This window comes from Marmota monax, unplaced genomic scaffold (assembly GCF_021218885.2).
Source record: "Marmota monax isolate L192 unplaced genomic scaffold, Marmota_monax_Labrador192_F-V1.1 WCK01_AAM20220418_F8-fsc00220, whole genome shotgun sequence".
NCBI lineage: Eukaryota > Metazoa > Chordata > Mammalia > Rodentia > Sciuridae > Marmota > Marmota monax.
Window position 1 is genome coordinate 1,554,828 of NW_026693909.1, and position 26,979 is coordinate 1,581,806.

At 60.0% G+C, this 26,979-nt stretch overlaps 1 protein-coding gene across 2 annotated transcripts; it reads left to right on the top strand.

Moving 5' to 3' along the window:
• Positions 1-3,074: 3,074 nt before the first annotated feature.
• Positions 3,075-26,838, top strand: Cep131 (centrosomal protein 131). Of its 2 annotated transcripts, none has more exons than XM_046463198.2 (26): positions 3,075-3,222; positions 5,002-5,194; positions 11,401-11,495; positions 13,238-13,352; positions 13,554-13,675; positions 14,265-14,378; positions 15,291-15,449; positions 17,147-17,264; positions 17,597-17,713; positions 17,875-18,034; positions 18,408-18,502; positions 19,045-19,212; positions 19,528-19,701; positions 20,360-20,479; positions 20,649-20,774; positions 21,539-21,655; positions 22,241-22,343; positions 22,926-23,127; positions 24,125-24,232; positions 24,345-24,462; positions 24,569-24,643; positions 25,227-25,369; positions 25,492-25,669; positions 25,746-25,909; positions 26,506-26,566; positions 26,642-26,838. In XM_046463198.2, the coding sequence occupies exons 2-26, from the start codon at positions 5,009-5,011 to the stop codon at positions 26,714-26,716; spliced, it is 3,213 nt and encodes a 1,070-aa protein (XP_046319154.1). In that variant the 5' UTR covers positions 3,075-3,222; positions 5,002-5,008; the 3' UTR covers positions 26,717-26,838. The 2 variants fall into 2 exon arrangements, with proteins under 2 accessions (XP_046319154.1, XP_046319155.1); XM_046463199.2 differs by having other exon boundaries at positions 3,076-3,203.
• The last annotated feature ends 141 nt before the right edge of the window (positions 26,839-26,979 follow it).

The window sequence follows — 26,979 nt, forward strand, 5'->3', positions numbered from 1 at the left end:
ACCATCCGTCTTCTGCAAAAGTGACTGGCCCTGAAGAAGGGGCAGCCTTTAAGACAGTGCTAAACAGCAGACATCTGCATGTGGAAAAAGGAATAAAAAACAAATCTTGGCCCATACCTCACACCTTACCTGTAGTTTAAACGGAACCATAGGTCTCAACATGAAGCAAAACTGTCAAGCTTCCAGAAGAAAACAGAAGTTTCTGTGGTTTGGTTAAGCAATAGTGTTATGAGATAGAAAAAGGACTTTATTATTAAAGTTAAAAAAAAAAAAAACTTGGGGCTGGGGTTGTGGCTCAGTAGTAGAGCGCTCAGTGTGTGCAAGGCCCTGGGTTCGATCTCAGCACCACATAAAAATAAAATAAAGGCATTGTGTACATGAAAGAAATGAATATTAAAAAAAAAGAATGATTAAAAAAAAACTCTTTAGCCAGGTGTTGTGGTACACACCTGTAATCCTAGCTACTTGGGAGGTTGAGGCACGAGGAGCCCAGGCAATTTAGCAAGACCCCCAGCAACTTAAACCCTATTTCAAAATAAAAGGGCAGGGGTTGTGGGTCAGTGGCAGAGCACTTGCTTTGCATACATGAGGGTTCAATTTCTACTACCTACCAAAAAACTACAAAAACAAAACTTCTTTTGACAGTTAAGGGAATGAACAGAGACAGAGAAGATATTTTCAGGTCACCTGTCTCCTATGAAGGACTGATATAAAGACCTTGTAAGGAACACTCAAAACTGAGAAAAAGGACCCACGTTACAAAGTGAACACAATATGTGAACAGATATGTCCCCAAAGGATCTGTGTGAACACAAGGCGCACGTGTCAGGAGTGGATTCTCAACGCCCCTGATCATCAGGAAGGGTCCTGAAGGCTGTGTGGGCTCCCACGACCTGCCTGTCACTGGGACTGTAGAGGAGGAACCCTGGCAGCAAGGGGCCCAGAGGGCTGCAGGAGTGTGGAGCTGCAAGCTTGTGGAACATTCTGGTAGCTTACAAGCACCCAGTACCCGACCCACAAGCCCCTCCCAGCACTCACCGAAACAGAAGCCACCTCCACTCAGTCTAAGCTAGTCTAGAGCCACTGCTTCAGTGGCAGTGCTGGGATTGAGGCTGGGTCCTAAGGTTGAAGAACAAGGTGACAGCTGGGCTTGCCTGTGGCTTGAGCACTGCTGCCAGGAGCAGAGGGCTGTCCCACACCAGGGGGAGAACCAGGCCCAAGGCTACACCATGACCTTGAAGCTGCCTGAGGGCGGGGAGGGTTTGGCAGTGAGGAGGTCCAGTTCTAAGTCAGCTTTTCATCACGGGGACAAATACCCAAGAATAACAACTTCTGTTGTAGCTCAGTTTCAGAGCTCTCCACCCATGGCTGGCTGGCTGCAGTGTGTTGGGCCTGAGGAGAGGGAGGAGAGGGAGTGGGAGAGAGGGAGCAGGAGCCCCAGCAAAAAGTACCCTTGCAGGGCACACACCCAGTGACATGCAGCCTTGCTACAGCCCAGTAGTCTACGCACCCATCAGTGTGAGCTCTGACCTCCTGATCCCGTTACCCCCTGAAGGCCCACCTCAGGACACTGCAGCACCGAGGACCACGCCTTCAGCACACCAGCTTAGAGGACATTCCGATCCACTCCAAACACACACACACACACACACACACACACGTGTGGGTGGAAGAGTGTTTTGCACCTGGGTTGCAGAGGTGGTTACACAACTCACACGGCCAACACCGTGAATTTTACTATGTATAAACCAACTCTTCTATTTTATTTACTTATTTATTGCAGTCCTGGGGAATGAACCCAGGCAAACAACCACTGAGCTACATTCACAGCCCTTTTGGTTTTTATTTTGAGACACGGCCTCATTAAGTTTTCCAGGCTGGGGGCTGGGGACATAGCTCAGTTGGTAGAGTGCTTACCTTTCATGCACAAGGCCCTGGGTTCAATCCCCAGCACCACAAAAAAAAAAAAAAAAAAAAAAAAGTTTTCCAGGCTGGCCTTGAACTTGTAATACTCTTGCCTCAGCTTCCCGAGTCCCCAGGATTATAGGCCTGCACCATTAATGCTCCCAGCTTCAAACCTCTTTTCTTTCTTTCTTTTTTTTAATTTTGAGACAGGTTCTCTCTAAATTGCTCAGGGCCTTGCTAAGATGCTGAGGCTGGTCTCTATTTGCAATCTTCTTGCCTCAGCCTCCCCAGCATCTGGGATTACAGGCATGGTCTACTTGCCCCGTTCAAACCTTTTTTAAAAGAATAAAATAATAAAGGTGTTTAAGGGGAAAAAAAGGTGGGGGTGGAGGTTATAGCTCAGTGGTAGAACGCTTGCCTAGCATGTGTGAGGGTTCGATTCTCAGCACCGCCTATAAATAAAATAAAGGCTCATCGACGACAACAACAACAATAAAAAAATATACATATACCTGTAATCCCAGCGGCTAGGGAGGCGGAGGCAGGAGTTCAAAGCCAGCCTCCGCAATTTAGCGAGGCGCTAACTCAGTGAGACCCTGTCTCTAAATAAAATACAACATAGGGCTGGGATAGGGCTCAGTGGGCAAGTGCCCCTGAGTTCAGTCCCTGGTACCAAAAAAAAAAATTATATATATATTAATATAAAAGGTATGTGGAGAGGCCAGCACTATGTTGTTACTGTAATACAACTTTTGTTGAAGAGGGCATCCGATCTGTATGTCCAGGGTTCCCTGGGCAGAGTCAGGAGAGCCAGAGCGGGGCGAGGGCTGGGACCACGCAGCACGGGGACGCACTCCCGGCCTAACGCGCGCCTTCCGTGCACCAGGGGACGGAGCCGGGCCAGGGGTGGGATCAAGAGGCGCGTTGGCCCCGCCCCAGAAGCTCCGCCCTCTTCCGGCCTCATCCAATCGGCAGCCCGCCGCCGTCGCGGGCCCCCAGCCCTCCGCCGCTCCTCCCACGCTGGAACCTCCCGAAGGACAGCCCAGTGGTCCAATGAGGTCCCGAGAATTCCAAAGCGGGAGGCCAGAAGACCAATCCGAAAGCGACGCTGGCAGGAAAGGCGGGCCGGGTGACGGGCAGGGGAGGCGGTGCCCGAGGGGTTGCTAGCCGCGGCCCCTCGCCCGCCCTCACGGCGCTTCATTGTCACCCGCCCGGGGGCACCGCTGGGGACCGCGGGGCGCCAGGTCGCCCGCCCGGCCGAGTCCGCGGGCCCCGCGCCCCAGGCCCAGCTCGCGCAGGTGAGGGGTGTCCGCGCAGGTGAGTCTCGCCCTGCAGGTGAGACGGGGCTGGTGCCCCCGGGCGGCCCTCTCCCGCCCTCCCCAGAGGGCGACGTGGAGTACGGCCGGGGGTCTCAGGACCCCGCCTTATGCCCAGGGGAACCGGGGAGACCGGAGCGGCCCGGGGAGAAGCGGAGGGCGCCGCACTGCGCAAGGGCCCTACTCCTGCGCGTCCCCGCGTCCCCCCCACGCGGGGCCAGGCGGGACGCTGGACCTGACCCCTCAGGCCCCGCGAGGAACACCTTTCCACCCGGGGTGCGGTTGGCCTCCCAGGCCTCCCTTCATCCTGCCGGAGGTTTCCATGGAGAGGCTGTGTTTACCCAGGAGCCTCGCTGGCTGCACGTGTGGCTGGGACAGCAGGGTCCGCTGTGTCCAGCTGGGCGTGGCCAGTGCCGAGGGGGGGGGGTGTTAAATTTCACCGGCAAGCCGGAAACGCAGAGCTGAGGCCACTGACCAGGCCAGTGGCAGGTCTGCCGCTAGAAAACGGGGGACCCACGATAGCTCTGTGCCCTTGGCACACCGGATGCAGTGACAGGGACTGTAATCACATGTAACATTCGGGTCCTCATTCCCTCAGCACTCACCACTTGAGCCCTTTCTGTGTGTCAGGTACTGTGGCTACAAGGTTCCTGTCCTCTCAAGGGAGTCACCCAATTCAGAAAACAATCTTGTGTGGTGTTTGAAGAGGAAGCAGGATACGGGAAAGAAGAGGGTTGGGGTGGTAGACAAGGTCAGGTAGGCAGAAGGGCCAGCAGGTGCAGAGATGCTGGGATGGGCCAGCTGAGCATGAGAGTGGGCAGGGTGGGGGGTGGGTGTGTGTCAGGGAGCAGGGTCAGATCTGGGGTGTTTGATTCTCTGTGCCTGGAAAACCGTTTCCACCAGGATATAATGCCAGCTGGGGGTGTTGTGAAACTCAGGTGCCCGGTGAGGACAGCAGGGGGCCGGGCAGGTGGAGGGGCTGTTACAGGAGCCAAGACAAGGAGTCTGACCCATCCAGGGTTGAGATGTGGAGGGAGCCAAGAGGCCAGGGGTGGATGGGAAAGAGAAGCTGGGGCTGAGCCCTGGGGGCTTCCAACTCGGAGGAAAAGAGCAAGGGAGACTAAGAGCAGCCTACATGAAAAGGGGTGGCAGGGTGCCCCGAAAGCACAAGAGCAGCTGCCTCATCCAAGAGATCAGGGAGTGCCCAGGGGCTCTGAGGGGGTCTTGCCTAGAGCTTGGGGACCCTGAGCTTATTGTCCTAGGACTTTCAAGACCAAATCCTGCTGGAGTAACTTGGGTTGTTGAGTGCACACCCTGTGCTAGCCCCAGGTCACACCTTGTGGTGCCCACACAGAGGCACTTCTAGAATTCCCATTTCACTGAAGAAAGTGGCTCAGACAAGTGGAGTGCCTTGCTCAGGATCATGGTGCTGGTAGTAAATGGTAGTAAATGGTAGAGCTCTGCCATTTACTACCAGCACCATGATCCTGAGCAAGGCACTCCACTTGTCTGAGCCACTTTCTTGTAGTAATATGCTGTCCACCTGCCTATCACCCAGAGGCACCTGCTCAGCCCTGTACTGGCATGGGGTTTAGAACAGCCCCCTTGTATTCCTGTTGAGGGGCTCACCTGCCAGTGAGGAGGGTGTCAGGTTCCTGGAGGGTTTGGTGGCAGGTGGACCCAGGTGTCTTGAGCTGGCAAGGCTCTGCTGCAGGTGGTGTTTGCAGGGGACTGCAGTTTTTTTCGGGTGTCTCACTGTATCTCTTGTTTCCCTCTTAAGGTCTGTCATGTCCACCATGAAAGGCTCACGGGCCACTAGTGGTACCCCTGAGGGCAGCCCGGAAGGTGTGGACCTGAGTCTGACTGGCCTCCCTCTGCCCATGTCCCGGCGTCCTAGCAGTGCCTCTACAGCCAAGCCCGTCACCCGCTCCATCTCTGTGGCCACAGGCGGCACAATGAGGAGGAGGGCTCTGGTGAGTGCAGCGTAGGGCCCTGGGTCCTGTTGTCATGGGTGGCATCTGGCCCCAGGGCAGTTCTGTGCAGTTCTTGGCCATTTCCAAGCAGGAATGGTCCAGGCCGTGCACACCTGGGAGCTGACCCACAGGAGGACACAGTGGCCAACTGGCCTGAGGCAGAGCCCACATCCTAGCACCAGGCCCTGTCCCTCCTGCTCTGCTGCCCTTGGATTTGTTTGGAATCTTAATCAACAAGGTTGACCTGTGGGGAGGGTGCCACGCTCCTGTGACCCTGGAGAACCCTGGATGGGCTCCAGTGTGCTGGGCAGGGGTGCTCCTCCTGCCACCTGTGCTGGGGCAGGGAACGAGGCTGTCACCCACACATCAGGTGGCTGAGGGGCTAGGATTTGGTCTCAGGGAAGTACTGGGGGGGGCAGGGCAGTGCCCCACAGAGGGGCCTGGGAGCTTGGCTTAGATGCCCAGACAATCTGGGGCTCAGACAGTCTAGTCCTGGTGGGGATCCTGGCAGGGTAGAGAGTAGCCTCATGGGTTGGGGTGGTGGTTCCCCTGTGGATAAAAGCCTTGCTCCAGCTGGGCGGGTGGACATGCCTGTAATCCCAGTGGCTCAGGAGGCTGAGGCAGGGGGATCATGAGTTCAGAGCCAGCCCTAGAAACTTAGTGAGGCCCTAAGCAACTCAGTGAAACCCTGTCTCTAAATAAAATATAAAGGCTGGGGATGTAGCTCAGTGGTTAAGTGCCCTTGGGTTCTTCCCGCCCTTCTCCTTAAAAAGGTCACTCCTGCTTTCATGAAAGCCAAGTTCTGAGGTGAGGACAGCAGTCTAGTAGAGGACCTTCTATCCAAACAAGATCCCAAAGCCCAGGACCCTTGTGATGGGGACGTGGGACGTTCTACCAGGGCACTCGTGGTGGCCATAGGTTTAAGATACAGTGTGCTGCTTCAGCGGAGTGATGGCCAATTTGGGCTAGTGTGTCACTGATACCTGCTGCCCTCTGCAGCTCCACCTTGCTCCAGAGTCACTGGACCCTGCCTCCTGTCCAGCTCCCTCCCACTGCCCAGGAGGCCTAGAAGGGGGCGTGGAGGGGATGATGCGGTGACACACTGTGGCACAGTGGTGTGGAGTTGCTGGCTTGCTAGTGCCCAGCTGTGGTTGGCTGCACCTGTGGCTGACCTGGGCACCTACCGCCCTCTCCCACCTCTCCACTTGAGGGCATTCTGTTCCTGAACATGGGTTCAAAGACAAGGCCAGCACAGGTCCTATCCAGGCATCTTCCCAGGCTGCCCCCTTGCCTGCCCCAGTGTTGAGGGTGGAGCTCGTGAGTCCTCTCCGTGGCAGAGTGTCCAGCTGTTGCCTACATCTGTGATCGCAGCTTGCTCCCTGGTATCCCTGGGCAGGGGTCAGATGTGGGTAAAAGCCACCACCCAGCGAGGAGTGGCTCTGGGCAGTGCCTGTCCTCTTGGCCACTTTGCTGCCACAGGTGTCTTTGGGGTTTGTGGGGAGCACTTGCCAGGCCATGGCTCCATGCCTGACATGGGGCTGATGACTCTGTTTCTCCTGTTCTCTGTGGGGCTGGAGTAGCCCCTGGCTGGGGGCCATTTTGCTGACCATCCGCCTGGTATTTCCATATCACCTTTGTCTCCAAAGACTTCCCTCTCTCCAGGGCCCTCTGTCCTGCGATTGTCTGGGACATGAGCTGTAGTCACTGGTGGTCTTGTGGCTCAGGTGACGTCAGTGCCAGACCACCCTGCAGTTGGAGGGAGGGGCTCCTGGCTTGTGACTTTGTGTACCTTCCGAGCATACCCTTTCCACCTTGGCGCCTTCAATGAGCACAAGACCCTCCTCCCTTCTTGACATCAGCCTCAGCAAGGAGGTGGGAAACCGCTGCCAGGAAGACCCAGGACAGACGAAGCTGTCCATATCCGTCACCCGGTGCCGCCGTGCTGCCGCTTTGTTTGAGTGTTTTAAAATTCTACCTATGGGACTGGGGCTGTAGCTCAGTGGTAGAGTGCTTGCCTAGCGTGGGTGAGGCCCCGGGTTCGATGCTAAGCACCACACAAAGGTAAATAAAATAAAGGTATTGTGTCCATCTACAACTAAAAAATACATATTTTAAAAAATTCTGTGTGTGCTATTTTTAATGGTCACATGCACACGGTTTAAAATGCAGAGAGACACCAGAAGGGGGCCCATCAAGCAGCAGACCTGCCTGTCACCTCTCCGGGCAACATGTCAGGGTGGCTGTGTGGTGCTGCGGGTCTTGCTGCTCCAGTACACAGGCACACATGGGCCCGCGTGCGGGCTGTGTCTTGTAGAACCCCGAGTGGCTGTGCGCAGCTGTTGCCCTCTCTAACAGCAGGACAGAAGGTCCTCTTGTGGGTGGTGCCACCACGAGTGTCTTCAGGCCTGTGTTTGCCAATACATACATGATCTTGTAGAATAAATCTTAAAGGTGGAACCACTGGGTCAGAGCACGTGGTATTGGTATTGCCGAGTGCTCCCGGCTGGGTGTGGCTCAGTGGGGGCCCTGGGTGCTGCCAAAAGAAGCTCATCGTCCCCTCACCGGTGGCAAGGAGAGTGCCACTGATTGACTGTGACACACAACATGCCCACAATTGTTAGTCTTTACTAATTTGGTATGCACAGAAAGAGAACTGATGGTGCTGTTTTTTAGCAGTTGTAGAGAAGTTTATTTAACTTAAATCATTAAGGTCTATATTTGTAGCTTTGCTTCATTTAGGTAAGCACATTAGGAAAAAAATGTAAATTACATACTATGAAAGTGTACTTTTAATGAAATGTGGTTTTAACAGAACATGAATATGTAAGTTTAGTGTGTTTTATTACATTGTTAGAAAATTGTATTAGAAAGATGCAGCCAGGTGCCGTGGTGGCGCCTGTAATCCCAGCAGCTCAGGAGGTTGAGGCAGGAGGATCAAGAGTTCAAGGCCAGCCTCAGCAATTTAGTGAGGCCCTAACCAACTCAATGAGACCCTGTCTCTAAATAAAACACAAGAAGGGGCTGGGGATCTGGCTCAGTGGTTGAGTGCCCCTGAGTTCAATTCTTGGTATAAAAAAATCACAATGTCATTTTTGTTTATTTTGCAACCAGTATGCCATCTTTTACCACATGGCTTTGAATCTTGTTCTCTTCAACAAGTTTCAAAGAATAATTTATTACATGCCTTAATAAAACATAAATATTTTCAAATTCAAGTAGATGTTTGGCAATGAGAAAAGTTTACCTGAGAACTCACACGTCAGAAATAATGAGATGCCACAAGAACTCAATCACGTGTGTGGAGTGGGTGGCAGGGCCAGCCTTTACTTCTGCTGAAGGGCTTCCGGGGAGCTAGGCTCGCAGGCCGCTGCATGTACCTGGATCCTGACATAGCTGCCCTTCACTCTGCTTGAAGGAGCTTGGGGGTCACGGTCTGCGTGATTGACTGATTCTAGAATCAGGGCAGCAGAGGGGAAGGGCTGAGTTGGTCCACTACAGGCCGAGGGCCAGGTTCTGTGCTGGACACAGCCTCTCACTGTGCACTTTGCCCCTTGTTTCTTCCCCCGAGCTGCCGGCGTGGCAGTCCACATCTGTGTCTGCGGAGTCAGAGGCATTGATCTCCCTGTGTGAAATCGGGTCAGCATGAGCTGCAGGCTGCGTCCTTACAGCTTCAGAGGGAAAGCCAAGACTGTCCACACGAGCTGTGGGGTACCAGTGTGGGATGCTGGCCCAGGCCGTGACCTGGTCAACGGCTGAAGCCCACAGTTGTCACATGCCCGATTTTTGCCTGACATCTTTTTTTGGGGGGCGGGGTACAGGGGATTGAACTCAGGGGTACTTGCCCAGTGAGCCACATCCCAGCCCTATTTCGTATTTTATTTAGAGACAGGGTCTCACTGAGTTGCTTAGTGCCTCGCTGTTGCTAAGGCTGGCTTTGAACTTGCGGTCCTCCTGTCTCAGCCTCCTGAGCCGCTGGGATTACGGGAGTGCACCACAGTGCCTGGCCTGACGTCTTTATTTTGCCCCAGGATCCCACAGGGCATTGGGCCCCCTCGGTCCCCTATGGCCGAGGCTCAGCCCCTCCTCCGTGACTTGACGGTGGTCTTCGGGACGTTCTCATGGGTAGGCAGGTTTGGTGGACCACAGAGCTGACGGCCCTTTCATGGCATGAGGCCTCCCTGCCACTCGTCAGGTTCCCTTTCTTACTTGCTCTCTGGAGGGCTCTTACCCATGTGGCCCACGCTTGGGGACCTGTGGGCCCTGCTCTAGCCAGAATGTCTCCACAGGTTCTTTGGGGTTTGTGACCAGTGGCTTCTCACTGTACCTCACTGTGAGAAGGCTCCGCAGCACGTGCTGCTCTGGTACCCCTTGCTTGCTGATCTGCCGGCTCCAGCCTTGGCCCCGGGAGCTCTTGCGCCTGGCTCTTGCTCCCTTGGACTGGCTCACCTTTTGGTTTTGAGCACTTGCTTTCTTCCTTTCTGGCCCAACAAACTGCTCTGGCCTCATCTTGTGTGTTCTGCTTTGCCCTGCTCCATGCAGAGGTGCGGTGGGCACACACTGGCCCACCTCAGCCTACAGCCCCCCAGGTGGAGTGGCACTATGTGGCCCACGCCCCCATCCCACCTCACCTTCTGGGTGTTGTTGAAATCCCCTCTGTAAACCGTACTGTTGGACATGAGGCTGGCCCAGGGTCCCAGGTGAACTGGCGTTTTGATCAGGTGGGAAATTCTGGGGACTTTGAGGTCACCCCCGAGACGCTGGGGGCAGAGTCTGGGGCTTGCTCTGGTGAGGCGCAGGCCTCCGTTGCCCCTCTCCCTGAGCAGGTGCGGCCCACCTCAGCCAGGCTCCCTGAGGAGGCGGAGGGTGCCCTCTGCCCATGTCTGATAGGCACAGGGCCAGGGCCAGGCAGACATTCCTGGGTCTGCCCAGAAGAGCAGTGGCCTCTCTGGGTCCATTGTCCCAGTTTCAGCCGTCGCTCACTCCCTTCGCCGGGTCCTGGGTGCTGGGTGCACGCTTGGTGCCCTTGCCACAGCCCTGTCCTTTGGAGCCTTTCCCAGTGCCTGGCCTGGGCCCCTAGTGTGGTCCAGCTGGGACCACCACAGGAGTAGCACTGGGCGCATCACTGACCTGCCAGACTTGACAGCTGCCTCTGGAAACAGACCCTGACAGTCCGTGAGGGTCGCCGCCCACAGCCTGGGGGGAGTGTGCGTCCTCTGCAGGGAAGGTGGGTGCTCCCACCTTCTGACGTCAGAGCCCTGTGTCTCTGCTGTGGCCGCTCTGGCCGCTCCGGCCCGCTGTCCGCTGCTTCAGAAAGCGACTGCGAGGCCAGGGGAGATGCCAGGGAGAATCGTCTGCTTCGCGGCTTCCCGCATGTGACGGGTCCCTTGGTTTTGTTTTTTGTCTTCTGTGAGGGGGGTTTGTTTTTAGCTTAAGGATTCTGATTTTTAAAACCTGAAAGTCTGTGTCTGTTTTCCGGTCTGGGGGCTCACTGTTGGGGTGGACCCCCGTTGGCGTCAGGTTGAATCTCACTGATGATGTGAACAGTGTGTGGGGTGGGGAGGGTCCCCCGCTGTTTCTCACTCCGGACTTTCCCCCAAAGTGCTTGATTTGGAAGATCTTAAGCCTGCGGGAAGCTGGAAGGCAGCCCCTGGCCTAGCCTCGTTCCACTGAGCCCTTCCCCACCTGCCTCAAGCCCGTCACTGCCTCTCCCAGGAGCGAGCCCCAGCAGTGGCCCAGAGGCCACCCACAGTGCCTCCCTCAGCCTGGCCTCAGGGCTCCACACGCCCTCGCGGCCTGCGGCACTCTCCTCCCCAACAGCCTCCTGCCCGGGACTGTGCAGACTGCCCTCTGACCCAGACTCCCTGAGGGCTCGCTGCCCATGCCCACCGGTGCCCCCATCTCCTCTCTCACCCCATGGCAACCCAGAGCCGCCTGGCTGTGCTCCCGACAGGAGACGGCTCACAGCCAGCCTGCTGCCTGGCCACGACCCTCCCCACCTGTGCAGAAAGTCCAGGCTCTAGGAGGTCGGCCCTGCCCAGCCCCCACACTGCCCCGTCCTGCCTACCTGCTCCTGGGTCACTTGTGTCCCAGTCCGTCCCTAAACCGAGCATGCGTTCCATCTGTCCCTCCAGGGCTTGCCTGTGCTGAGCAGGCTGACAAGGGTCGGAGACTTCGGCCATTGAGTGGCTTTCTCTCCCTCTTCGCAGGAGGCCACAGGGCCTGGGGGTTCCCGGGCCATCAACAACCTTCGAAGATCTAACAGCACCACACAGGTTAACCAGCCGTGGACCAGCTGCCCCAGGTAACCCCAGCCCATCGGGTGGCCTCATCACCCCAGCTTCTCCCAGAGCCCTCTGGTAGCCCAGCCCCCAGGTAGCCCCTGTCCTCTCCTGCCTCAGCCCTTTGTCAGCTCCATCTGTGCCCCTTTAAAGCCTGGGGCCTGGGGTGAGCTCCATGCAGGTCCACCTCTAGCCATGGGCTGGGTGGGGAGGCCACCAACAGGCAGACAGTCTTGTCTCATTGGCAGGGTCCTCCAGGCAGATCTGTCCACCTTCCCCTGGGGTCAGGTCTGGGTACAGAGGCACCGGCACCTGGCAGTTCCGCATCCTCCTGGTGAGCCTGTGCTGTTTGCGCCAGTTAAGCAGCTGCTGCCCCGCTGGCTCCACTCCAGTGGGAGGGGATGCCAGTGCCAGCAGGGGACCCAGCCTGCAGCCAGCAAACCCTCAGGACAAGGGCCTAGGCTGACACCTCCTCCTACACGTCTTGTCTGCAAGAGGGCAGATGCCAGCTAGGGCTGCAGATGTGTAGACTGATAAGTTCTGGGCCAGCCCAGGGGTCACCTCCCCTGAGGAACAGGACAGTGCTGCCCCGCCCAGGGTCGGTGGCCTCAGGGGTTGGCATTGTATGTCTACCAGAGGCAACTTCAGAGCCCAGGACTGTGGCGCAGAGCAGCTGGGATACTTGCTGCACTTTTTATTTCTTCTTCTTTTCTTTTTATTTATTTTATTTATTTATTTTTTTTTTGGTGCTGGGGATTGAACCCAGGGCCTCCTGCAAGCTAGACAAGTGCTCTATCACTGAGCCACACCCAGCCCATCAGTGATCCTTAGTACACTTGAGTTGTACCGCCATCGCCACGGTCATGTTTTCTCCCTAGAGAAAGCCCCGTGACCCTTGATGGTCACTTCCCTCCCTCCCACCCGCTGGCCACCAACCTGCGTGCTGTGGGTTCGCCTGTTCTGGAAATTTCCTGCAGCCGGAGTCACAATGTGTGGCCTTTGGTGTCGGGCTTTTTCCTGGAGCTCAGTGTGTCCGAGGGCCATTTGTGCCATGGCGATGGCCAGTGGATGACCAGTGCTGCATACCTCATAGTGGGTTGATTTATCACTGGCTGGGCGCAGTGGCATGTACCTGTGATCCCAGCAACTCAGGAGGTTGAGGCAGGAGGACTCAAGTTCAAGGTCAGCCTGGGCAACTTAGCAAGGCCCTAAGCAACTTAGGAAGACCCCATCTCAAAAGCAAAGAGTGCTGGGGATGAAACTCAGTGGCTAGCGTCCCTGGGTTCAATCCCTGGTATAATAATAATAACAACAACAAAAATAATAATAATGCAGTACTGTGGACAGACCACATTACCATCAGGGCAGCTCTGTTGGGGCAGCTGTGGCTCTTGCCCCAGGTAGGTTTGGACATTGGGGCAGGTATGTCCTAGGCCACATGGGGGGCCCTGTGGACCCCTCTGAGCTGCAGGCCTGTGTGGCTTCCTGACCACAGGAGGAGAGTGGTAGCAGTGGCTGGTCACATATCAAAGACCCTTGGTCCTCAGAAATCTAAGCTCAGTGTGGCTAACGGACGGGTTCTTGGGCCTCTCCCCCAGGCCCCAGCCCGAGCCCGCTGGTCAGGCTAAGGAGCGGCTTTGGGGGCAGAAGCTCTCACTGGCAGCACAGCCCCCTCTGTCCTCTTGTGAGACGTGGCCCTGTCTTCCTGGGGCTGGCCACCTGTCTGGCTGACCTTGTCCTCATGTGCCATCCTCTTGTGACACAGGCCTGCGGAGCCCACTGACTTCCTGGCGCTGTTCGAGGGAGATCCTGGTGGGAGAGGGAGGCTGGCCAGCCTGCCCAAGCCATGCAGTGGGAAGGGAGCCACCTGGAACGTCCTGGTGAGGCGGGCCGAGGCGGCGTGGGTCTTGGTCCTGCCACAGGACTGCCGTCTGCTCCTTGTGTCCTTTTGCCTTTGTCTTGGTCAGCAGGCTGTGATCCTTACACCCTGGGCACTTGGACACCTCCATTTGTGGGTGTGGCAGTGTTGGGAGGGCAAGGACCCTGGGGTAGGGCCTTGAGGGTGTCCTGTGTGCCCCTAGGATGATCAGCCCAGGGGCTTTGGCTCGCCGGCCAGTGCCCAGAGTCCCAGCACCCTCAACTCCCCAGGGGGCCCACGGAGGAGGGAGTGTGCCCTGGCACCCAGCTTCACAGCCAATAACAGGTACCACCTCTGCAGTGTTGGTGGTGGGATCTGGCTCCTTTGGAATGAATGGCTTTCTTACTCAAGGGCAAAGGCTGCAAGGTGGGGTTGGGGGGGCTGTTGACCACTCCTTAAACAGGGGCTTGTGCTTGTCCCACAGGCTGTAGCCGCCATGTCCCGCGGGGAGCTCTTGCCCCTCCAGAGTTCCCTGGAGGTTGGACTTGGTTCCTTGTGTCTCTGGTGGTGGGGACCATATGGCCTTCAGGCCCAAAGTGGCCTGCCTTGTCAGGGATGCAGTGTTCACTCTAAGGTCACACTCTGGGGACCTGAAGGACCAGAGCACGTCCGAAGGTCATGGTCAGGGTGGTAGGAGGGTGCGGAGGAGCCCCGGAGGAAGCAGCAGGCCAGCCCCAGCCTCGGCCTCATGGGGCCTGGGGACACAGCTGTCTCCCTGAGAGACAGGAAGGGCTTCTCCACTAGGTGCAGGACATGGGGCCCTGGAGACTCCCGACGGTGCCACAGCAAGCACTGGCAGCCCCTCGACACCTGTACCCATGCTGGCGGTCCCAGCCGCCTGCTCCCACACTGATGCACCCTCCTTCTCTGGCAGGAGCAGCAAGGGAGCCGTGGGCAACTGCGTCACCAGCATGGTGCACAACCACTACGCCCCCATGGAGAGGGCGCCCCCACTCAAGAGCTCTAACCAGACAGCCCCCGCTCTCAAGTAAGGCTGGCACCGGCCCAGGAGGCACCAGGCCCGGGGTCTGCTCAGCAGGGCACGCGGTGCACGTGAGTGCACTGGACTGAGCAGCAGGTCCCTCACCCTCAGTGCTGTCACCCAGTCCCATCCAGGGCCAGGCCCACTTCCCAGGGACTCACAGCGGGCGGGGGCCCTCCTGAGGAAGCTGCTGGCCATGTCCAGAACTGAAAGGGTGTCGCCGTGGGGTGACTGAAAGATGCAGAGGAGCCCCCTGCGCTGCTTTGCTGAGTTGGTGGCCCTCCAGCTTTCCCGAGCCACCTAGCTGTGGACTCCTGCTGCTTCTAAGAACTTCTTACTTTTGTAAATGTAAAGAATATCTGGCCCAACGGTACATGCCTGTAATCCCAGATGCCTATAATCTCAGCTACTTTGGAGGCTAAGGCAGGAAGATGACAGGTTTGAGGCCAGCCTGGGCAGTTCAGGGAGGCCTTGTCTGTGTAATAAAAATAGAAAACTGGGGCTGGGGCTGTGGCTCAGAGGCAGAGCGCTTGCCTAGCAGGTGTGAGGCCCTGGGTTCAATCCTTGGCACCACATAAAAATAAATAAATAAAATAAAGTTGTGTCCAACTACAACTAAAAAAAATACTTTAAAAAAAAAACAGAAGACTGGATGTGACCCAGTGATACAGTACCCCTGAGTTCAATCCCAGCACCACTTAAAAAAATAAATGAATGTGAAGCCCATTTACTCAGGCGCAGGCTGACGGGTCTGTCATAGTACAGGTGTCCCCAGGGACTGGCCAAGTAGAGGAGGAGGGCAAACTTCTTGCCGTGCCCAGACCTCCTGCTGGCTCAGAGCCCAGGGCGGCTGGGGCTCCACTGGCGCCTGGGCAGAGCGCTCCTGGGGCAGTGAGACGGGGTTTCTCTTCTGATTAGCAACATCATCAAGGCAGCCACCAACGAGGGCAGTGAGGGTAGCAGCTTCCGGAAGCCCCACAAGAACTTCAGCACTGACCGTGCGGCCCGGGGCGCTGCTGGGGGGACCACCACCAACCTACTCAGGCGGAAGGAGGTGACGGAGGAGGAGGCCGAGAGGTGAGGCTTGCAGGGAGCAGGGGCAAGGGCCTGGGGGCTTTAGGGAGCAGGAGGAAGGGCTTGGGGGGCTCTAGGGAGCAGGGGCAAGGGCCTGGGGGTTGTAGGGAGCAGGGGCAAGGGCCTGAGGGGTTGCGGGGAGCAGGGGCAAGGCCTGGGGGGTTGGGGGAGCAGGGGCTAGGGCCTGGGGAGTTGGGGGAGCAGGAGTAAGGCCTGGGGTCGGAGGACTCCAGTGGGAATCTTATTCAGTAGTTATTTAAATGGCAAGTGACAGACACATGTGGTGTGGCTCATCTGCATAAAGTGCCAAGAAGAGGCAGATCCTTAGAGGCATGAAGGGAGCAATGGCTGCCAGGATTGGGCAGAAGCTGGAGACACAGGGTGGCCGTTGCTCTTTGAGGCAGTGGGAACATTCTAGAAAAGGATTATGTTGATGGGGATTGTGCTGGTAGTTGCAGACTGTGTAAATTTGCTTAAAATCATGAAATTGTGTGCTGAAAATGGGCAGGTTTTAATAATGTGTCAGTTATTCTCAGTAGAGTTGTTTGTTAAAAGAACTTTATGGGGCTGGGTGAGGTGGTGCACACCTGTAATCCTAGCAGCTCACGAGGCTGAGGCAGGAGGATCACAAGTTTAAGGTCAGCTTCAGCAATTTAGCAAGGCTATAAGCAACTTAACGAGACCCTGTCTCAAAAATAAAAAGGGTTGGGGATGTGGCTTGGTGGTTAAACACCCCTCGGTTTAATCCTTAGGACAAAAAAAATAAAAAAATAAAGTTAAGGGAAAGAAGATAACAAGACTGAGAAGAGCAAGAAACCCTGAGGGGCTGTACACTTGAAGCTGCCCTTGGGGGCTGCGGGGTGGGTGTAGTGGAGCCTCTGCCTCAGGATAGCGGCCCTGGTCTCCTCACTTAGCAGCCAGACAGCTTCTGCAGACGCCTCCACCTGGCCTTGGCCTCCACCCGGCCTTGGCCTCCACCCGGCCTGCCCTGCTGCAGCTGCTCAAAGCCTCTGAGGTGTCCTTGGTGGGCGGGACTCACCGAGTCAGGGCCCTGGTGGCAGACGAGTTCTGCCCTGTGCTCTCTTAATGTCTTTGCTGAGAGGATCTGCGCTTGGTCCTAAGGGTCGGGGTCAGCGTTTTCACTTGGTCAGCTGTACTGAGTGTGATCTTGAGTGATAAAAGGCTTCCCGTGGACAGATGCACACGTGGTGTCGGTGGATGCAGTGCACCACCACCAGACGGCTCCGGCACCACGGTCCCTGGAGTCCTGTCTGTCCACCCTCAGGCCCCTGCCCAGCAGTCCGGCTGTTGTGGCATGCCCTAGACAGAGCCCCTCCTCTGTGCCTGGCACCAGCGCAGGTGGTTGCTCCTTGCTGCTGAGCAGCGTCCTGTCACCTGTCACCTGAGCTCGCTCTGAAGACAGTGAAGCATGTTTGGGTTGCTTCCTGTTGGTGCCTTTCGTGCACAGACTACCCAGGTCTGTGGACAGACGGCACCTGCTCTCCTGGTGACCTGGGACGTTGCATTTGGGTGTTGGTGAGATGAGCCAGGAGGGCTGGTCCTGCCAGGTTTCAGTTGATGGCAAGGGCTGTGTGTAGCCACCAGCTTGCTCTGCCTGGCTGGGCCTCTGTTCTGCAGGTTCTTACAGGGCCTTGGGGGCACTGGACCCCTCTCAGTCCTGAAACCTGCTCTCTGGACAGGTTTATCCACCAGGTGAACCAGGCTGCCGTCACCATCCAGCGCTGGTACCGCCACCAGGTACAGCGCCGCAAAGCAGGAGTTACAGACCTGGAGCACTTGCAGGCGGCCACGCAGGAGGTCATTGTGGGCACAGCCACCCGGGCTCCCCCCTGGGTGGGTGCAGAAGCCCAAGGTCTGAACTGTGCATAGGCAGTTTCTGGGACCAGTAGAACAGAGACCTGGAACCACACAGGTCACACCTCTGTGGCCCACATTGTCCTCGAGGGGACCATGGTCAGGCCTGAGTGTCCTGCTGGTCCCAGGAGGCCTTTGCATGGGCACCTGACCCCGAGGCACAGTGTTGACTCCCCTGCTGAGCACTCTCGGGGTTGGGGGCTTGCCCTTCATGGGGCAGAGGGGGGGTTCAGAGTCCTGGGGGCTTGCCTCACCCTCCCTAGCTCTTGTGGCAGGGGCAGCAGCAGCAGCTGGGCAGTGGCAACCTCCTGGACCTGCACCGGCAGAAGGAGGCGGCAAGGAAGAAGGCCCGAGAGGAGAAGGCTCGCCAGGCCAGGCAGGCGGCCATTCAGGTGCCCTTCAGCCCCCGGAGGCCAGGAAGAGCCCAGCCCCAGCCCCAGCTCCAGCACTGCTGCCTGGGTCCTCAGGCTCTGGACGTGGAGCCCCAGGGCAGCTGGGCCGTGGGAGGCAAGGGGCTGGCCTCGGGGCTGCTCAGAGGTGCTTCCCCTGGCAGGAGCTGCGGCAGAAACGAGCCCAGCAGCCAGGCAAGGCTGAGCACGGGCTGCCCAAGGGGAGCCCAGAAACCAGAGCACCGGGGCAGCCTCGGCCCTCCCAGGGGCCGCCCCTGACACCAGGCAGTGACGCCCGCCAGCCCCTCAAGGCCAGCAACACTGGTGAGTGACCTGGAAGGCCTAGGATAGGAAGGAGGTGCAGCCTTTGCTGTCATGCCCTGGCCCTCGTACTGTGGCCAGGTGGGCAGCTTCTACCCACAGCCTGGGCCATGCTAACAGCCACACCACCTCTGCTCCTGACCAGCTCACCTGTTTGGTTGGACTTGAGGTGCTCAGTCCTTGACAGCTGGTCCTGGACACAGGACCCACGGAGCATCGAGGCCTAGAGCCAGAGGTTACGCCAGCTCCCCAACCTCAGTCCCTGGAAGCCGGGGGCTCCCCGATGCCTCTGCTCTGGGTCATACCTGCCTCCCCCTTACCTGGCTCCTTCCCAGGCTCTTCCAGGTTCAGGAACCTGCTATGTTCTGTTGGGCAGGCACCACCGTCCACCCCACAGGCCCCAGGAACCCCTGCCTGCCTGCCTCTGACTCATCCTCAGAGCACCAGCTATCTCCGGAGGACAAGCCACAGGTCTGGGCACAGCCCACCCTTCCCTCCCTCCTGGACTTTAGTTTTCAGGGGCATGTCCATGCCAGGAGTGGCCTGAGCCGACCTTTTCCCTGCCCCTCCTCAGCCGGGTTCCCCTGAAAGGCTTCCCAGGGCTCCTGTTCTGATGCAGAGTGGCAGGCTGGGGGGGCCCTGGCTGGGTGGAGTCTCAGAACTGCTCTGGAACCCTGTAAGGTTTTCACACTGGGCCTGGGTAGGGCCTTGTGTCCCCGTCCACAGAAGACGAGCTTGAAGGTCAGAGGTGTCAGGGGACAGCGAGGCCACCAGGCTGCTCAGTGATGTAGCTGAATGGCCGAGCCTGTCTGTCTGTTCTCCTGGGGGAGGGTTGCCACTGGTGGAGATGCTTTCAACCTGTAGGGTGGGCTTGAGGAGCCACAGGACGTGGGCAGCAGAGGCCCCACCCAGCACCACTGGGGTCCGCCTTGGGCACGAGTATTCTCTTGGGCACCAGTGGCCTTGGTGGCTGTGTCCCCCCTGCCTGTCTACTGTAACGCATCCTGTCCCAGGACATGGCCAGTGAGGACGTGGAGATGGTGGGCCCCACCAGGAGCAGGGTCAAGTCCAGGGAAACCCTGGACGAGCTGCTGGACACGCTGAGGCTGCTGGAGGAGGATCCCGAACCACTGTCCCATGCCAGGGTCTATCACAAGGACAGATATGCTTGGATGGATGAGGTGACTCAGCCACACGATCCCTCACCCCAGCCCGTGCTGCCACCATCCTCACAGGCCCAGAGGCCAGGGAAAGCGGGGTTCCCCAGCTCCTGGCTGCAGTTGAGACCCTAACAAGCCAGCTAGATCTCACCGACCCACTCTCCCCTCCTGTGCAGGGACCGTGAGGTGGGACACAGACCCTCCGGGTGGGCGACACCCAGCTGCCTCCCGCCTCCCACTCTTACTGCCTCTGCTCCCCCAGCAAAGCACCCAGCCCCGGGGACCCCGAGTGCTCGGGCCACCCCAGCGGCACCCATTGCTGGCCCCACCCCACAGGACAGTGCCAGCTCCCTGACGGCTGACAACCTGGAGAGGTGGGGGAAACTCGGTGCACCCTGCAGCACCCCTGAGGAGGGGGCGCTGCTGTCCGAGGCGAAGCTGCGGGGCGTCAGGAGCTTCCTGGACGAGATGGAGAGGTCGGGCCAGGGCCAGCCCGCCAGGCAGCAGGAGGTGGGCACCTGTCAGGCCCCTGCGGCAGCCCAGCCCACTCTGCTCTGGGGGTCGCACCTGCCTCCCCCTTACCTGAGGCCACCAGGCTGCTCAGCCATGTGGCTGAGTGGCCCAGGCGGGGGACTGGCAGGACCGACTGTCCCATGCGGATTCCTCTCTGGGTGAGCCTCTCGAGCATCCTCCCTACGCCTTGCCCAGGGAGCTGTCCTGGCACCCTGGGCCCTGGTGTCCCCTGGTGAACACCAGTGGCCAGGCTGAGTGGAGTGGTGGCCAACGGCAGGAAGGTCAGAAGTGACTGTGACCCGGGCACTGCCTTCTTCCCAAGGCGCTCTGTGCCTTCCGCACGGCCACCAGTGCCCAGCCCTGGGTCTCTGGCTGGACTGGTGCCAGAGTGCTCTTTAGTGGCTGTGTAGGGACTGAGGTCACAACCCTCATTGCCCTGTACCCAACAATAGAAGCCTTCTGGGGGAGCTCTCCCATCAGCCTCAGGTGCCTGCACCTTGCTGCTCCTTCCCCTGAGGGTGGAGTGGGGGGGACATGGAGGTCCCCCGGAACATGGGCAGGCAAGGCACCTTGCACATCCCTGCCGCCTCCTGGTCGTCCACCCAGCGAGCGGTGGGTGGTGGCCCACCTGCCTGACACTTGGCCACGTCTGCAGGGGCTGGCAGCAGACGTGGGGCGGGGGCGCCCAGAGCTGGCATCCGAGGGGCGCGTGTCTGTGACGCGGCTGGAGCTGGAGGAGCAGAAGCAGGCTGTGGTTCTGCTGCAGAGGGCACTGGTGAGGCCCTTAGCCTGTCACCCAGGGCTGCCAGCTGGGCCACAGGCCCCCATAGCACCTCGCTGAGAGCCCTGGGCACTGGCTTCTTCCCAAGGCGCTCTGTGCCTTCCGCCCTGGGTCTCTGGCTGGACTGGTGCCAGAACCTCCTTCCTGCCCACACCCCACACAGGCACAGCAACGTGACCTCACGGTCCGGCGGGTCAAAGAGACAGAAGAGGAGCTGAGGCGGCAGCTTCGGCACCAGAAAGAGCACTATGAGGCCACCATCCAGCGGCACCTGTCCTTCATTGACCAGGTGATGCCCTCCCAGGGAACCAGGAAGACGGATGAGGCCAGAGGGTCAGAATCAGGCTTACAGAGCAAGGGGCTGGCCGCAGGTGGAGCTGGCCCGAGGTCCACATAGCCCGCTGTGTCCTGCCCAGTGTGGTGGGCTGCCGGGACAGCGGGCAGAGACAACCAGGCGTGCCTTGGAGGAGCCAGGCGTTCCAGAGCTAGCTGACTGCTGGCCCAACAGGGAGGTGTCCTGGGCAAAGTTCAAAATTTTCTGTGCCATGCCTGGGCCATCCGATCCCTGGAGGGCCACCCCTGGTCTGTTGGGGCTTCTGGGACAGCCAGAGTACCCCCAGTGAGAGCAGCAGAAGCTTCCGGGTTGCCCCTCAGCCACATCCCTGGCCAGGTCTGGAGAGATCTCTAGGCCTGGGGTTGGAAAGATGGTGGTCACTACTGGGTGGTCGACATCAGTGTGCCCAGGTCGAGAGTCGGGCTCTCAGTGAGGCTGGTGTGGTTCCAGGAGGCTTCCTGGACACCCCTTGGCACCAGCCTGCAGGCCCTCCTGCAGGCAAGGTGCCACCCTCATCCCAGGAGGGTCCTCAGCGAGGCTGGGCTGGTCCCCACTGGGGCTTCTCTGGCATCCACCATGTCCTCCAGGTCGAGTACCCAGAGGGGCAGCCGCCCCGTGTCCACATGCACACACAGTCCTGCATGGAGAGGGTGGCCCTGGGAGACAGGCCTCCTGCTGGGGTGGGGACCTTAGTGCAGAGCCTTACCCCCGCCTCACAGCTGATCGAAGACAAGAAGGTCCTGAACGAGAAGTGTGAGGCGGTGGTGGCCGAGCTGAAGCAGGGCGACCAGCGGTGTCGAGAGCGCATGGCCCAGATGCAGGAGCAGCACCAGCTGGTGAGCAGCCTGGGGGCCTGGCCGAGCCGCGCCGCGGGCAGCGGACCCCAGAGCAGGGCGGGGCTGGAGGAGGGTCTCCATAGTCGGGGACCCTGAGGATGTGGTCCAGACAGGAGGGCTGTTCCTCGCACCAAGCTGCGTCTTCCCCTGGCTGCTTCCGTGTTTCCACCCAGATCCAGACATGGTGCCGGCCTGGCCCTTCCCGTGGGCAGTGGCCCTGGACTCGGGAGGCCAAGCCCAGCCTGGGTGCCCAAGCAGCTCAGGCCCAGGACCGCTCCTGGCGTCCTCCTGCTTGGCTGCCAGGAGTGAGAGGCCGCCTCAGCCGCCTCAGTGTGCTTCCCATCTGGATGCCAAGTCCCTGAGGCCACCCCAGACCAGAGCCCAGATTCTGAGTGAGGGTGGCACCAGCGTTGCCAGAGGCCCCTGGAGTCCATGGCGACAGCCAGTGTTGAGGACCGCCGGCCACAGGGGAGAGCAGGGCCTCTGCAGTTGGAAGGCTGCTGCCCTGCTCAGGACACAGGTGTGGCAGAGGGGACAGATGTCATTTGCATCTTCTCTTTCCACTTCCCATGTCCTTGTTTCTAGGAGATCAAGAAACTCAAAGAACTAATGAGTGCAACAGAGAAAGTCCGCAGGGAGAAGTGGATCAACGAGAAAACCAAGAAGATCAAGGAGATCACCGTCAGAGGTGGGCCACTCCAGCACTGATTTGGGTGCTCTTGAAGGGAAGAGTGGCTGCAGTCCCCAACAGGAGGGACTCACACCAGACCTCCCAGAGCAGGCACAGTGTTGAGGGGCAGCCGCCCGGGGGTGGAAGGGGCAGGCCCACACCAGTGGGCCATCAGAGACTAGAACTCGGGCAGCGCCCACCTCCCCTGGGGTGGGCTTGGAGAAGTCGGGTTAGTGGGCCACCAACAGGAGGCCACGCTGTGGGAAGCAGCAGGGAGCAGGAGGCTGGGAGGCGGGCTCCAGGGTGCTGTCGGAGGGAGCCCAGGCCCTCAGGTGGCTCGTGGGGCTCTCCTGGCCTGGCTCTTGACCCAGAACCCTGGCTCCAGGGTCCTGGACACCCATGCTAAGAGGCCTGATGGTTAGGGCAGGCGGGCACCTGCCCAGGCTGGACGGGCCCTGGAGTCCCCTTCAGCTGCTACAGAGTGACTGCCCCAGGAGCAGGGACCAGGGGCAGCACTTGAGGCACAACTGCACTCCGAGGTTGGCGCCCTGGAGGGGTGGTGTGGGCGGGGACTCCCTGCAGCTGCTGTCCTGCCCCCAGGCCTGGAGCCCGAGATCCAGAAGCTCATCGCCAAGCACAAGCAGGAGCTGAGGCGGCTCCGGGGCCTGCACGAGGCCGAGCTGCTGCAGCGGGACGAGCAGGCCGCCCAGCGCTACCTGCGCCAGGCCGAGGACCTGCGGGAGCACCTGGAGCGGGAGAAGGAGGCACTGGGCCAGCAGGAGCGCGAGCGAGCCCAGCGGCGGTGGGCATTCGCACATCCTGGCTGCCCAGGCCAGGGGCCCGGGTGGGGTGGGGCCATGCCCAGACCCTCAGCCGAAGCAGGGCATTTCCTCTCTAAACCCTGAGGGTATGTCCTGAAGGCCTGGGTCTGGGGGTCTTGGGAGGGGGAGGGGCCCAGGGTCTTGGTGCAGCTACCCAGGAGGGCACAGGAAACTGTGGCCCCAGAATAGCAGTCCTGCCCATCTCAGCACCGGCCAGTAGCTCCTTTGTGCTTGTGGGTGCAGCCCCTGCACCAGCCAGCACGTCCCTCCCGTGAAGCTAGGGTTGTGACTCAGGAGGTGTGCAGACCCCCACAGCTGGCCCAGAACTTTCAGCCCCAGACAGGTGACTCCAAGGCCCCTCTGGTGCCCAGAGCAGCCTCTTGCCCTCATCTCCTTGGCCCTGTGGGGGTGCAGGGTGTCACCGGTTAGAGGTGTGACCAGGCTGGGTGGGCCCTCAGACCCTAGGGACCTGAAGGCTGGGGGACATGCTGGCAATGGCCAGTATATGCAAGCAGCTCCTTTTGTATGGCTGGCCCTTCAAAACACAGCTGGCCAGACCCACAGCCCTGTCTCAGGTGGGGTGAGGACACAGGCCGACGGCAGCCTGCTCCCACCGTGGACCCTGGCCCTGGCCCCCCACACAGGAAGCAGAGCTGGCAGGAAGAGGCCCTCCTCGCCTGCGGGGCCAAGCAGGATGCGGTCGGTGAGGACAGACAGGAATAGGAGATAGTAGGTGGCCGAGCCACGAGGCCATTTCACAAGCCACCACAGGAGCCTCAGCTCGGAGTCATGGTGGACTTGTGGCCTGGCTTTGCTGACCTGGGCAGTGGCTCCGACAGGCATCAAGTGTCACTGGAAGGATGCTCTGAGGACTGGTGTTTGTGGCCTGTGGCTGCCCCTGCCCTGCCGCACGAGTGTCCTGGGGCCTGTCCTGGGACTGCGCGACCTGCCAGGTGAGCCAGCCTCGCCCTCCCGCAGGTTTGAGCAGCACCTGGAGCAGGAACAGCGGGCCCTGGAGCAGCAGCGGCGGCGGCTGTACGGCGAGGTGGCCGAGGAGAGGGAGCGCCTGAGCCAGCAGGCAGCCAGGTGCCGCCAGGGCTGCTGACCCCCCTCACAGTGAAGCCCTCACCCAGCCATAGACTGCTCACGTGGTGACCCTCGGTGCCCTGTGCCCACTGACGCCTGGCCTGGCCTGCAGGCAGCGAGCAGAGCTGGAGGAGCTGAGACAGCGGCTAGAGGACAGCAGCTCAGCGCTGACCCGAGCCCTGAGGACCGAGTTCGAGAAGGGTCAAGAGGAGCAGGAGCGTCGGCACCAGGTCCCCTCCCCCGTGCCGAGCCTGGCATCCCCGTAGGGCAGGGGCCGGGGCTAGGCTCTGGGCGGACAGGGCTGGCTGCTGGCTCTCATGCCCTGTTCCCCTCCAGGTGGAGCTGAAGGCTCTGAAGGACCAGCTGGAGGTGGAGAGGCAGGCATGGACGGCCAGCTGTGCCAAGAAAGAGGTGGGAGGGCAGGGCAGCACCAGGCCTCCGGGGCCCTTCCAGTGTCGCACAGGGCTCCGTGGGGCTCTCCTGACTCGGCTTGCAGGCTGCTCTCTGCCATCCTGTGGCCGCAGGAAAGCCAGGAGTTGGCAGCAGGAGGACAAGGCCTGGTCAGGGCATCTTGTCCTCCATGCCCGGCAGCTGCCAGCCCCTGCCCCTCCGTCAACTGCTTGCCCGCCTGTGGGGGCCGCCCTCCTTGGCCTCTGGTGTTTCCTTGTGGGAATTTCCAAATAGCTTCCAGGAACTGGCCCCATTCGCACTCTCACAGCCCCACTTAGCAGTATGGCCAGTGCCTTCTTTGTCCCCAGCCTGTCTGGTGGCAGAGTGGTCTCCAAGGAGAGGACTCGCCTGTTGGCCGCCTTATCCAAGGGCTCCAGCACCTGGGGAACTAGGGCAGGGCAGGGCAAGCCCTCTCTGCCCGATGAATGTGTCCGTGCCCCCGTTGGTCAAAGAAGGGAGCCCCCGGGAGCCTGCCCTGTGCCCCTCCACCTCCCTTGTCCTGCGCCCTCCCAGTGGTTCCCCAGCCAGCTGCCTGGCCCCGCAGGAAGCGTGGCAGCTGAACCGGGAACGGGAGCTCAAGGAGGAAATCCGGAAAGACCGCGACCAGGAGATCGAGCTGGTCATCCACCGGCTGGAGGCTGACATGACCCTGGCCAAGGAGGAGAGTGACAGGGCCATGGAGAGCCGGTGAGGCCTCCAGCGCGGGAGCCAGCCAGGGGCTGGTGCTGGGCTGCCCTGGCCGCTGGGGTGAGGGGAGGGCAGGAGTTCGTCCCGGCCCCTCTGCCAGCCGCACCCCGCCCACCCACCAGCATCAAGCGTGTGCGGGACCAGTATGAGGCTGAGCTCTCGGAACTGGAGCAGGCCCAGCGGAAGCTGCGGGATCGGTGCTCGGAGCTGAGGGGGCGCCTTGGGGAGGCCGAGGGGGAGGAGGAGCGCCTGCAGGCCCTGTTGCGGCAGAGGGAGCAGGAGCTGGATGACCTACGGGCAGTGAGTGTCCCCCGCCCCTCCCAGGTCCAGAGCCCACCGCCGCGGGAGCCCTGTTCACCACCTTCCCTGCCTCCAGGTCAACTCGGAGCTGTCCAGGGAGCGAGGCAGCCTGGTCGAGGTGGTCCGCCAGGAGTTTGCTGACCGGCTGGCGGCCTCTGAGGAGGAGAACCAGCGGGTCAAGGCCGAGCTGGCTGAGCTGCAGGCCCGCCGACAGCTGGAGATGGATGAGGTGCACCAGAGGTGGGTGGCCAGGTGGCAGGGGCCGGAGGCCGAGGGCAGGGCAGGTGCAGCACCCCCCAGCACCACGGCGGAGGGCACCACAGACGAGGAGGGTGAGCAAGGTGAAGGCCTCCGGGGTGCAGGCCGCCTGTGGGCGGGGGCTGGCACGTGGTCCAGGTCCGAGTCCAGGAAGCCGGGACCAGTACCCCAGTGGCACTGAGTCCTGGGGCATCTGGTGCCTGGCCTCACCAGGAGCACCTGAGCAGGGGGCACCCCAGGGCCTCCTGAGGGCTGGAGGCCTGGGTGGGGCAGCTGATACACAGAGAGGGGAAGCTGCAGGGGCAACAGTGAGCCCCCAGGGACCTCATGGTCCTCCTGCCACCTGCCCACACTTGCCATGGCCCTGCGGGCTGGGTACGAGAAGTTCACGCCTGTCCTGGCACAGCCCCCTGGCCCGTGCTGCTCCAGGCACGCTCTCTGGGTTCTGACCCCCGCGAAGGCAGCTTCTCTGGGCCCAGGCCAGCCCTGGAGCTGTGGCCAGTGGGCTGGGCAGGCTGGCTGCCCCTGAAGGCTGGCCGAGGGGGCGCTGTGCAGAATCCCACTGTGTGCCTCTGCAGGGTGAAGACAGCCCTCGCCAGGAAGGAGAAGGCCGTGAGCAGCCTCCGGAGACAGCATGAGGTGGGTCCCAGGGTCCCTGTGCTGGTCCTGCCTGAGGTTGGGGCAGCCCACGGCTGACTCTGGTGCCCGTCACAGGCTGCCATGAAGCGGGCTGATCACCTGGAGGAGCTGCTGGAGCAGCACAGGCGGCCGCCCCTGAGTGCCAAGTGACGCCACCTGCAGGACGGAGGTGCCGTGCCGGGCCCTGGGGCGCCCTGCTCGTGAGCCCTGTGCTCAGGACACCCAGTCTGTGGCTGTATTTTTTACAGTAAAAGAGGTGGTTTTTTTTTTAAGAGTCCTGTGTCACCTGCCTTATGTTTCTCTCCTGGGCTGCAGGACACCGCAGAGCTCAGGCCTGCCTCCAGCCCTCTCCTGCCTCCCCATCTCCCTCCTTTGGGCTGTTCAGACTGAACAGGAAATGGCAGGTGGCTAGC